Genomic DNA, 11,611 nt, shown 5'->3' on the forward strand with positions numbered 1-11,611 from the left:
TGTATTATGCATTTTTAATTTTTGTGAGTATATTTATGGCATATATGGAATATTTTGATACAGGTATGCAGTGTGTAATAATTGCATCAGGGTAGATGAGATAGTCATCATTTCAAGCATTTATCTTTTGTGGTACAAACAATCCAATTATATTCTTTTAGTTATTTTTAAATGTACAATTAAATTATTATTGAATATAGTCACTCCCTGGTGCTATCAAATACCAGATCTGATTCATTCTTTCTATTATTTTGTACCCATTTACCATCTCACTTCCACCTCCCCTGCTACTCTTCCCAGACTCTGGTAACCATCCTGCTACTCTCTATGTTCATGAATTCACTTGTTTTGATTAGATCCCACAAATAAGTGAGAACATGCGATGTTTGTCTGTCTGTGCCTGGCTTATTTCACTTAACATAATGACCTCCAGTTCTATTTATGTTGTTGCAAATGACAGGATCTCCTTATTTTTTATGGCTAAATAGTACTCCATTGTGTATATGTAGCACATTTTCTTCCATCTATTCATCTGTGGATGGACACTTGGGTTGCTTCTAAATCTTGACTGTTGTGAATAATGCTGCAATAAACATGGGAGTGCAGATATCTTTTCAATATACTGATTTCTTTGGGTATATACACAGCAGTGGGGTTCCAGGATCATATGGTAGCTCTATTTTGAGTTCTTTGAGGATCCTCCAAATAGTTCTCCATAGTGGTTTTGCTAATTTGCATTCCCACCCACAGCATATGAGGATTCCCTTTTCTCCATATCCTTGCCAACATTTATTATTGCCTGTCTTTTGGCCAAAAGCCATTTTAACTAGGTGAGATGATGTTTCATTGTAGTTTTGATTTCTATTTCTCTGATGATCAGTGATGCTGAACACCTCTTCATATACCTGTTTGCCATTTGTATGTCTTCTTTTGAGAAACGTCTATTCAGTTTTGCCCATTTTTTAATTGGATTATTAATTTTTATCTGTAGAGTTATTTGAGCTCCTTATATATTCTGGTTATTCATCCATTGTCAGATGAGTAGTTTGAAAATATTTTCTCTCATTCTGTAGGTTGTCTCTTCACTTTGTTGATTATTTCCTTTGCTGTGCAAAAGCTTTTTAACTTGATGTTATTCCATTTGTACATTTTTGCTTTGGTTATCTGTGCCTGTGGGATGTTATTACTCAAAGAAATCTTTGCCCAGTTCAGTGTCCTACAGAGTTTTCCCCAATGCTTTCTTTTAGTAGTTTCATAGGTCTTAGATTTAAGTCTTTAATCCATTTTGATTTGAGTTTTGTTTATGGTGAGAGATAAGGGGACTAGTTTTATTCTTCAGGATGAAGATATAGATAATCCAGTTTTCCCAGAACCGTATATTGATATCTTTCTATAGGTTGGGAAGTTCTCTGTTAGGATCTCTTTGAGTAAACTTTCAACCCATTATCTCTCCCTCTATCTCCTCTTTAAGGCCAATAACTCTTTTTTTCTTTTTTGAAACAGAGTCTCACTCTGTCACCCAGGCCGGAGTGCAGTGGCACAATCTTGGCTCACTGCAACCTCTGCCTTTTGGGTTCAAGCAATTCTAATGCCTCAGCCTCCCAGATAGCTGGAATTACAGGCTCAATTTACCACACTGGCTAATATTTTGTATTTTTAGTAGAGACAGGGTTTGCCCGTGTTGGCCAGGCTGGTCTTGAACTCCTGCCCTCAAGTAATCTGCCCGCCTCGGCCTCCCAAAGTGTTGAGATTATAGGTGTAAGCCACTGCGTTCAGCCTAATAACTCAGACTTACCTTTTTGAGGCTATTTTCTAGATTTTGTAGGCATGCTTTATTTTTTTCTATTCTTTTTACTTTTATCTCTGTGTGTTTTCAAATGGCCTGTCTTCAAGCTTAGTAATTCTTTATTCTGCATGATCAGTTCTGCTGGTAAGAGTCTGATGCATTCTTCAGTATGTCAGTTGCAGTTTTCAGCTCTAGAATTTCTGCTTGATTCTTTCTGGTTATTTCATTCCCTTTGTTAAATTTATCTGATTTTGAATTCCTTCTCTGTTATCTTGAATTTCTTTGATTTTCCTCAAAACAGCTGTTTTGAATTCTCTGTCTGAAAGGTCACATATTTCTCTCTCTGAAACTGGTTCCTGGTATCTTACTTTGTTTGGTGAAATCATGTTTTTATGGATGGCCATGATGTTTGTGGATGTTTGTCAATGTCTGGATATTGAAGAGTTAGGTATTCTTGTAGTCAGAATCTGGGATTGTTTATACCTGTCCTTCTTGGGCGGGCTTTCCAGGTATCCTAAGAGACTTGAGGGTTACGATCTAAGTTTTTAGTCACTGTAATCATATCTGCATTACAGGATACCCCAAGCCTGATAAGGCTTTGTTTTTTGCAGAGTCATAGAGCTACCATCTTGGTGGTCTTGTATAAGATCTGGAAGAATTCTCTGGATTAGGAGGCAGAGACTCTTGTTATTTTCCCTCACCTTCTCTCAAATAAATGGAATCTCTGTGTGGACTTGCCTAGAGCTGGGACAGAGGTGACACAAGCACCCCTGTGGCAACCACTACGGGGAGTGCACTGGATCAAACCAGAAGTCAGTGCAGCATCATCACTGGGTCTTGCCCAAGGCCCTCTGTAAATAGTACCTGGCTATTGCCCATATTTGCTCAAGACCCTAGGACTCTACAATCAACAGATGATGAAGCCAGCCAGGCTTATGTCCTTCCCTTAAGGGTGGCGCGTTGCCTTGCACCTGCGTGAGTTCAGATATGCTGCCTGGAAGCAAGTGCCTGGAGTTGGAAACCTTAGGACTCTACCTGGTCCTGTGTACCGTGGCTGAGCTGACACCCAAACCACAAGACAAAGTCCTTCACATCTTGTCTCCCCTTTCCCCATGTCCACCACCACTATAAGCTCATGGAAAGTACTGCCAGGGTACTGCTCATGTTCACTGAAGGCTCAAAGGGTCTTCAGTCAGCTTGTGGTGAAGGCTGCCAGGCCTGGGACTCATTATTCAGGGCAGTGGGCTCTCTCCTCTGGCCACGGTGAGTCCAGAGGTGCTGTCCAAGAGCTACGACCTAGACCCAAAGAGCCCACTTAGTGCTCTTCCCCACTGTGGTTGAGCTGGTACCTAAGCTCAAGGCAGTCTCCTTTACTCTTTCCTCTGCTTGCTCAAGCAGAAAGGGCCTCTCCTGTAGCCACCACAGCTGTGAATGTGCTGAGTCATACCCGAAGCCAGCATGTCTCCATCTCTCCCAAGGCCCACAGCATGTACTACCCAGTTGCCACTGCTGGTTATTCAGGGCCTAGGGCTCTTTTGTCAGCATGTGATGAATCCTACCAGGACAGGTCCTTCCTTTCAAGGCGGTGGGTTCTCTTCTGGCCCAGGGTGTGTCTAGAAATGTCATCTAGGAGCTTGGGCCTGGAATGGGGGCCCAAGACTCTGCCTAGTGCCCAGTCCTACTTAGCTGGTATCCAAGTTGTAAGAAAAAGTCCCCTTTACTCTTCCCTCAAGTAGAAGAAGAGGTCTCTTTTGGAGCTGTGAGCTGTGCTTCATGAGGTTGAAGGAAGGGTAACACGAAGGACTCCCTTAGCTGCCCTGCTGGTGTCTCACTTGGTCGTATGCCTCACCAAGACCTCTGGCTCTAATTATAGCACAGCACTAGGACTTACCTAGGAGTTGCAATCTTTGTGGTTTCGACAACCTTTGAAGTTTATTTAGGATCGAAGAGTACTTTAGCCCAAGGTGGCGAGGCTTGCTGCAGTTCTGGTTTCAACCCCTGGAATGGGCAGTTGCCCTCTGGCTAGGGCTAGTCTGAATGCTTCCTCCATGGGTGCTGGCTGAGCTCTGTCCTATGTTGGAGCACTACATTCCAATGCAAAACCCCCAGTTGCTGTGCTTTCCCTCCCGCAAGTGCACAGATCCTATCTTGCCATGTTGCCACTGCTAGGCGATGGGTGAGGAGTGGCATCAGCAATTCAAGACTGCCTTTTTAATATTCTTCCATGCCTCTTTCAGAGATATGAAGGTAAAATTAGGTACCGTGATTGCTCATGTAATTTTTGTTTTTTTATGAAGTTGCTTTTGTATGGAGATGGTGTCAAATTTGGTGTTCCTATGGGGAGGATGATCAGTAGAGGCTTCTATTCAGCCATCTTACTCCTCCTGCATACCTCACTTCATTTTTTTCAAACCCATCATTATGAATCCGAGGTTTATTCATGTTCTTAGTAAAATTTATTTTATTTAATTAATTAATTTATTATTATTTTTTTGAGATGGAGTCTCGCTCTGTCACCCAGACTGGAGTGCAATGGTGCCATCTCAGCTCACTGCAACCTCTGCCTCCCGGATTCAAGCACTTCTCCTGCCTCAGCCCCCCAAGTAGCTGGGATTACAGACATGTGCCACCACGCCTGGCTAATTTTTGTATTTTTGGTAGAGACAGGATTTCACCATGTTGGACAGGCTGGTCTCGAACTCCTGAGCTCATGATCCACCTGCCTTGGACTCCCAAAGTGCTGGGATTTCAGGAGTGAGCCACCACACCTGGCTAGTAAAATTTATTTACTTAGCTATTGATGGACATTTGGATTGCTTCCAGCTTTTGCATTCACAAACAGCGTTGCCTAGGAACATTTTTAAGTGTAATAAATTCCCTTGGGTAATTATCTAGAAGTGTGATCATTCGGATCAAAAAGTTACATACATCTTAAATTTTTAATGCCATATGATTTTGCCAATTTCCACTCAAACCAGCCACATATAAGTATTCCAGTTGTCCCATATCCTTGCCAACATTTGATATTGTGAGACATAATTTTTGCCATTCTGATGAGTAAGAAGAGGTATTTCCCCAAACAGGCTTTGTGTGAGCAACATGGCTATTTATTCACCTGGGTGCAAGTGGGCTAAGGGCGAAAAGGGCATTAGCAAAGGGCAGTGGGGGATAGGAGTTGGTTTTATAGGTCTGGGGTGGGCAGTGGAAAGTACAGAGTAAGATCAGTTACAGTGGTGGGGGCAGGAGCAAGGAGTATACATTACCATAAGTTAGTTACAATGGCAGATGGGATAACAGTGTTATCATAATAACAGTTAAGATGGCAGAATGAGGTGAGGGGCTTGTACCAGGGAAGCTGGACTGGGCTATTGGGGACAATGGCAAACGCAGGTGGTGGGTGGGAGACAATCAACCGAGGTAAGCAGGACTTCAGTTGACTTCAGACGTTCAGGCTCCAGGCTTGCATGTGGAGACCTGACAGTTTTAACTTGGCTTCTGTAATGGCTAATTAGTTTGATCTCTTTTTTTTGAATGTTTATTGGTCATTCGTGTTTTCTCTTCTGTAAAATGCTTATTCAAGCCCTAACTCAGTTTTATTGGTTATCTGATTTTTTCCTACCGATTTGTAGGAATCATGTATTTTAAGACTGGTCGTATGTGTTACAAATATATTCTTGCAGAGGGAGTTTTCTGTTAGACACTCATCCTGGGATCTGCTCCCAGCCTTTATAGTCTGCCCCCCACCTTTCAGTAGGAATCAAAGAAAACTGAAACTCAAGTGCCCTCAAGGCAAAAAACTGGTCCTACCACTTTGCTTATTTCTGTAGATTTCCATTTTGCAGCATGATTCCCCAATTCCTTGCCAATTTATTCATGTGTTTTAAGAGTTGTTTTTAAAAAATAATTTGATGCAGGGTTTTTAGTTACATTCAATGGGTGATTTAGGCTGTGTCTATTTTGGTATGCATAATTTTATAGTGTTTTAAAATATATATGCTGTATATAAAATGTCAAATATCCAGCTTTATTTTAAAATTTTATGACATTAGTTCTTTTCTTGATTGTAATAAACGCTTTGTAAAAGTAATTGTAATTACTCTATAATATTGTATATGATAAATTGTTTTAATTTCCTAATCACACCTTTGTGAGTTAAGGGTATTCCAATATGTGCTGTTTTAATTAATACCCCAGTGAGTAAAGATGTTTTACTGTGCAAAAGATTTAGGATAAATTCCATATGTTTAGGATACATTTCTTAAGGTAAACTGCAGAAGCTGCCTTAATGGGTCAAAGATAGGAATAGTTTTAGGACTAAGTGGTTTTCCACAAGAAATGTACCAATTTATAGCTCATCAGTGTGTTCAAGAATGCAGTTTTCATTTTACTGAAGTGAACTTTTAAAAAAAACCCAAAACTCTCCAGTTTAGAGGACAGCCCTTTCTTCCTTTTAAAGTTTGCATTTAAAGCCATATGCAGGTCCCTTTGGGAATGATTAGTCGATAATAACTTCTTAGAAAACATGTTAAAATGCATTGACTAGCAAAAAAGAAAGTTGTCGTATCTTCTCTTAAAAATTAAGTGTGGAGTATTTATTCTGGGAAACTTAGAATTGATTGTGCTAAATAAAATTTAATATCATTTTTCTTTCTAACTGTGACTTACTAGGTATCTTGAGAATTACAAATGCTGTAGAAAAGTTGAAGAGGATATTTGCACTAACCTCAGCAAAATAGAGACAGTTCTTGGGCAGTCCATGTCCTCATTGCCACTGTCTTACAGAGAAGCTTTAGAGCACTTGGAACAGAGCAAGGTAATAGTATTTGCAATTATCCAGTAAGTCTGTGTGCAAAACATTGCAGAACAAACTGGCGGAGGCAGCAGAGAATATGGCCGGTTATGACCCATGGAAATCTTCATGCTGAGTTAAGTACCCACAAATATTCCTCAAATTGAAAGCCAGAGGGTAATGTTATATATATGAGAGAGAATCTCCCCCAGGCCGGAGTGCAGTTGTGCAGTCTCAACTCACTGCAGTTTCCACCTCCCGGGTTCAAGTGATTTGATTCTCCTGCCTCAGCCTCCTGACTAGCGGGGATTACAGGTGCCTGCCACCATGCCGGGCTAATTTTTGTGTTTTTAGTAGAGACGGGGTTTCACTATGTTCGCCAGACTGATCTTGAACTCCTGACTTCAAGCGATCCACCAGCCTTGGCCTTTCAAAGTGCTGGGATTACAGGCGTGAGCCACTGCACCTGAACTAATGTAATATATTAAAGCTTAAAAAAAAAACCCAGAAGGGACCAGACATGGTGGCTTCTGCCTGTAATCCCAGCACTTTGGGAGGCCGAGGTGAGTGGATCACGAGGCCAGGAATTCAAGACCAGCCTGGTCAACGTGGTCGAAACCCTGTCTCTACTAAAAATACAAAGTTTAGCTGCGTATGGTGGTGCCTGCCTGTAATCACAGCTACTCGGGAGGCTGAGGCAGGAAAATTGCTTGAACTGGGACCCGGAGGGCGGAGGTTGCAGTGAGCCAAGATTATGCCACTGCACTGCAGCCTGGGCTACAGAGGGAGATTCCATCTCAAAACAAACAAACAAAACCAGAAGGAAGGAAATGAAACAATGGTACTGGGAGATTTAATTAATCAGGTTTACAGGACAGTCATCCCCGCAATAGCATCCTGTCCTCATCGATGGCTTTTCTAAAGCTTCACTTCTCATGTTACTTTGAGGGATGCTGTTGGATCAATGACAGAGCTTTGTTGTCCACTGAGCACTTACTACAACTGTTAAAAGCTCTAAATTCTGGTTACTTTTTAGACTCTGTTACAAAGCAATTTGAGCTTTTGCTTATTTTTATCTGTTAGAATCTATAGTATTATGTTATTTGGATTTGGATGAGACTCTTAAATCATCTGTAGTTAACATTCACCAAAAACAAAAGCAAACCAAGAAAAACCTTTTAATATTGTGCTGGTGGTTGATATAGGGAGTATTGTGCAAAGGAACTACTTAGTAAAATATGAGACTTAAGTTAAAATAACCAAATGTACAGTAGTTCCCCCCCTTAACCACAGGGGATATGTTCCAAGACAGCCAGTGGATGCTTGAGACTGTGAATAACACTGAACTCTATGTATATAATTTTTTTCCTATACATGCCTATTATAAAGTTTATAAATTAGGTACAATCAGAGATCAACAATAATAACTAATAATTATAACATTATGCTATAATAAAAGTTCTGTGAATATGATCCCTTTCTCTCAAAATATCTTATTGCACTGTTTGCATCTTCCTTCTTGTGATGACATGAAACTGTACAATGCCTGGGTGATGAAATGAAGTGAGGTGAATGGTACAGCCATGGCCAGGTAGCATTAGGCTACTATTAGTCGGGAACACAAGCATTTGATAGCAGAACAGTTGATCTGATAACCAAGAAGGCTACCAAATGACTCATAGCTGGGGAACTTTTATAGCATGGATACGCTGGGCAAAGGGAAGATTCATATCCCAGGTGGGAGGGAGAGAGATGGCATGAGATTTCATCACACTAGTCAGAATAGCACTTATATATTTATTTACAAATAAAACATACATTTTATACAGATAAATCTTGCACATTATTTCCTTCTGGAATTTTCAAAATTTTTAAAAAATTATTTAATTAATTATTTATTTATTTTTTAAAGACGGGGTTTCACCATGTTGGTCAGGCTGGTCTTGAACTCCCGACCTCAGGTGATCCGCCCGCCTTGGCCTCCAAAGTGCTTGGATTACAGGCGTGAGCCACCACGCCCGGCTTTCAAATATTTTTGGACCATTGTTGATCACAAATAACCTAAACCTTGAAAGGAGAAACCAAGATAATGAGGACTACTGTACTTCTAGATTTTTTTTGTTTGTTTGTTTGTTTTTCAAATAAGACAGGGTCTTGTTTTGTCACCTACATTGGAGTACAGTGGTGCAATCATGGCTTATCACAGCCTTGAACTCCTGGGCTCAAGGGATCCTCCCACCCCAGCCTGCTAATTAGCTGGGGCTACAGGTATACGCCACCATGCCTGGTTAATTTTTTAATTTTTTGTACAGACTGGGTCTTGCTATAATGCCCAGATTGTCTCAAATTTCTGGCCTCTAGCAATCCTCCTGCCTCATCCTCCCCAAGTGCTGGAATTATAGGCATGAGCCACCATGCCCAGCCTCTTCTAGAATATTTGCTTTTGAAAGTATGTTCTTTCTTGGAAAAAAAAAAATGGTTTATGGGTCATTATTTGTCCCTGTAGTCCCAAATTCATGCAGAATACAATAATACATAGATAATTCTCATCTGGTCTAAATTGACTTCGAAAGGGCTAAGAAGTGGATCATGCAATACTTATGGAAGATTGAAATAGTTGCTCAAGATTTAAGAAGAGTTTGTAAGTTTCAGGAAAAAAATAATAGTATGTCCCTCCTATCTTTTTCTTTTCTTTCTTAAGGCCTTGGTATCAAATCTTGTATCAACCAAAGAAGAGTTAATGAAACTACGACAGATCCTTAGACTCTTGAGACTCAGGTGCACAGAAAATGATGGCATATGTTTGCTCAAGATCATGTCGGCTCTGTGGGAGAAATGGCTGAGTTTGCTGGAGGCTGCTAAAGAGTGGGAGATGTGGTGCGAAGAACTGAAGCAGGAGTGGAAATTTGTCAATGAAGAAGTGAGTGCTTCAGTTTCAACAAACCATATAGTTTCTAACATGTTATTTAAATTGTTTTATGACTTTCACCTTGTTTTTATGTAAAAAGAGTCCTCAGATGTACCATTTGTGGACATCACTTATACGTGATACATGAATGTTTATAGAGGTCAGGCCTTATTAAGATAACCTCCAAGAACTGATTCAGATTTTTTTATAATAGTGCCTATTTTGATAGCAGATAATTCTTATTAATAAGTGACTACTAGCTGGTTTGAGCTTCACAGTCTTTATTGTGAAAATAACTTAACCCCTCTCGGAAATAACTGCCTCTACATTATACTAAAGGTTAGAATTAGGTAATATGCATAATCACCAAATAATTTTGAAATTATCAATAATTTGTTTATTTGTTTGTTTGTTTGTAGAAAGGGATTTATTTAAATAGAGAAACAGGAAAAGGAGAGAGAAACAGCTAGCTCTCACACTGAGTGAGAGAAGGAAAAGCCACTCTCACCCTGAGTGAAAAGGGTTCTCAGAGGAAGAAAATCAGAGAAGGAAAACTCCCCTCACACTGGAAGAATCCAGAAAAATGAAATCTAGGAGAGGAAAGACAGCTTCCACACTGGGTGGAAAGGGACAGAGAGAGAGAGAGATGGATTTTAGGAGGGGAAGACAGGCTTCCATGAGAGGGAATGGAAGGGAATCCCAGAGGGGAAATCCAGAAGGGGAAAGAGAGCTCCCACTATGTGGGAAGTGATTTTTAACTGAGGAAATTAACTGCAGTTGTTAAGTGTGGACCTGAAAATATGTGAGGTTATGGTGTTCTTTTGGAAAATGGTCTCAAAACCTGCATGATACATATCAATCACAAATGTTCATTTAACCTTGGTTCAGGATTCAGGTATCACCTGTATTTAGAAAGAAAAATAATTTAGAAAATTAAACTGGGTGCAGTGGCTCACGTCTGTAATCCCAGCACTTTGGAAGGCTGAGACAGGAGAATTGCTTGAGCCCAGGAGTTCTAGAACAGCCCAGGCAATGGAGTGAACCCCATCTCTACAAAAAATAAAAAAATTATCTAGACATGGTGGCACATGCCTGTAGTCCCAGGTATTTGGGAGGCTGAGGTGGGAGGATCTCTTGATGGGAGATCAAGACTGCAGTGAGCCATGATTATGTCATTGTATTCTAGCATTCCAGCCTGGACAAAAGAGCGAGACCCTGTCACACACACACAAAACCATCAAATTATCTTAGGATTAAATTTTAACCTCTATCTACTATACTGTCATATTATCTTGCTTAAAACTATTATCGGTAAAATGAATATTATGTCAATGGTCCTTGTGAGGCTTGACTAGTGAATAGTCTCTTGAATGTTAAAATACACTTTGTAAATTACACTTTTGGTTGGTGCTGTTGGCACCAGTGCCTACATATTGATAATAGTACCATTTATTGAGTTACTATGCTGTGCTGAGAAGGCAGTTCACACCTGTTCTCACTGAATCTTTACATTGTCCCTGGGAAGTAAATATTATCACCATTTTATAGATGGGAAAACTGAAGCACTGACAGATTAAGTAATGGCACAAGGCCCCCAGGTAGAGATTGATTAACCTGTAAGCCCCTGTGGGCTGGGGCTGGAGCTGGGGCTGTCTTGCTCACGGCTGTAACCTTGGAACTTGGCTAGGGCCCTGCGCTTAGTGGGTACTTAGTAAATATTTGTTAAGGAACACCTCCTATTCAAATTCAGATCTGGGCTAATTCTAAGATTTTGCTCTTCTTATTTTGTCACATTATTGTTCTATACCCATTTGCAATTATGTCTTATTAATTCAGACTCCATTCATATAGAACTTTCTAATTATTCACATAAGCATTTGACAAAATCTGCTAACAAAATGGATTTTCAAAGATTAGCACAAACAGGCCGGGCGCGGTGGCTCACGCCTGTAATCCCAGTACTTTGGGAGGCCGAGGCGGGTGGATCATGAGGTCAAGAGATCGAGACCATCCTGGTCAGCATGGTGAAACCCCATCTCTACTAAAAATACAAAAAATCAGCTGGGCATGGTGGCGCATGCCTGTAATCCCAGTTACTCAGGAGGCTGAGGCAGGAGAATTGCCTGAA

General features: G+C 40.6%; 1 protein-coding gene across 11 annotated transcripts in view; it reads left to right on the forward strand.

Moving 5' to 3' along the window:
• Nucleotides 1–11,611, forward strand: part of SYNE2 (spectrin repeat containing nuclear envelope protein 2) — a 405,273-nt gene that overhangs the window by 216,192 nt on the left and 177,470 nt on the right. For all 11 annotated transcript variants that reach the window (XM_017533965.2, XM_017533967.2, XM_017533970.2 and 8 more), the window contains 2 exons: nt 6,455–6,599; nt 9,277–9,495. In XM_017533965.2, the coding sequence (XP_017389454.1) occupies nt 6,455–6,599; nt 9,277–9,495 (364 nt within the window). The remainder of the gene's footprint in view (nt 1–6,454; nt 6,600–9,276; nt 9,496–11,611) is intronic.

The sequence above is a fragment of the Cebus imitator genome, unplaced genomic scaffold (assembly GCF_001604975.1).
Source record: "Cebus imitator isolate Cc_AM_T3 unplaced genomic scaffold, Cebus_imitator-1.0 Scaffold83, whole genome shotgun sequence".
Lineage (NCBI taxonomy): Eukaryota > Metazoa > Chordata > Mammalia > Primates > Cebidae > Cebus > Cebus imitator.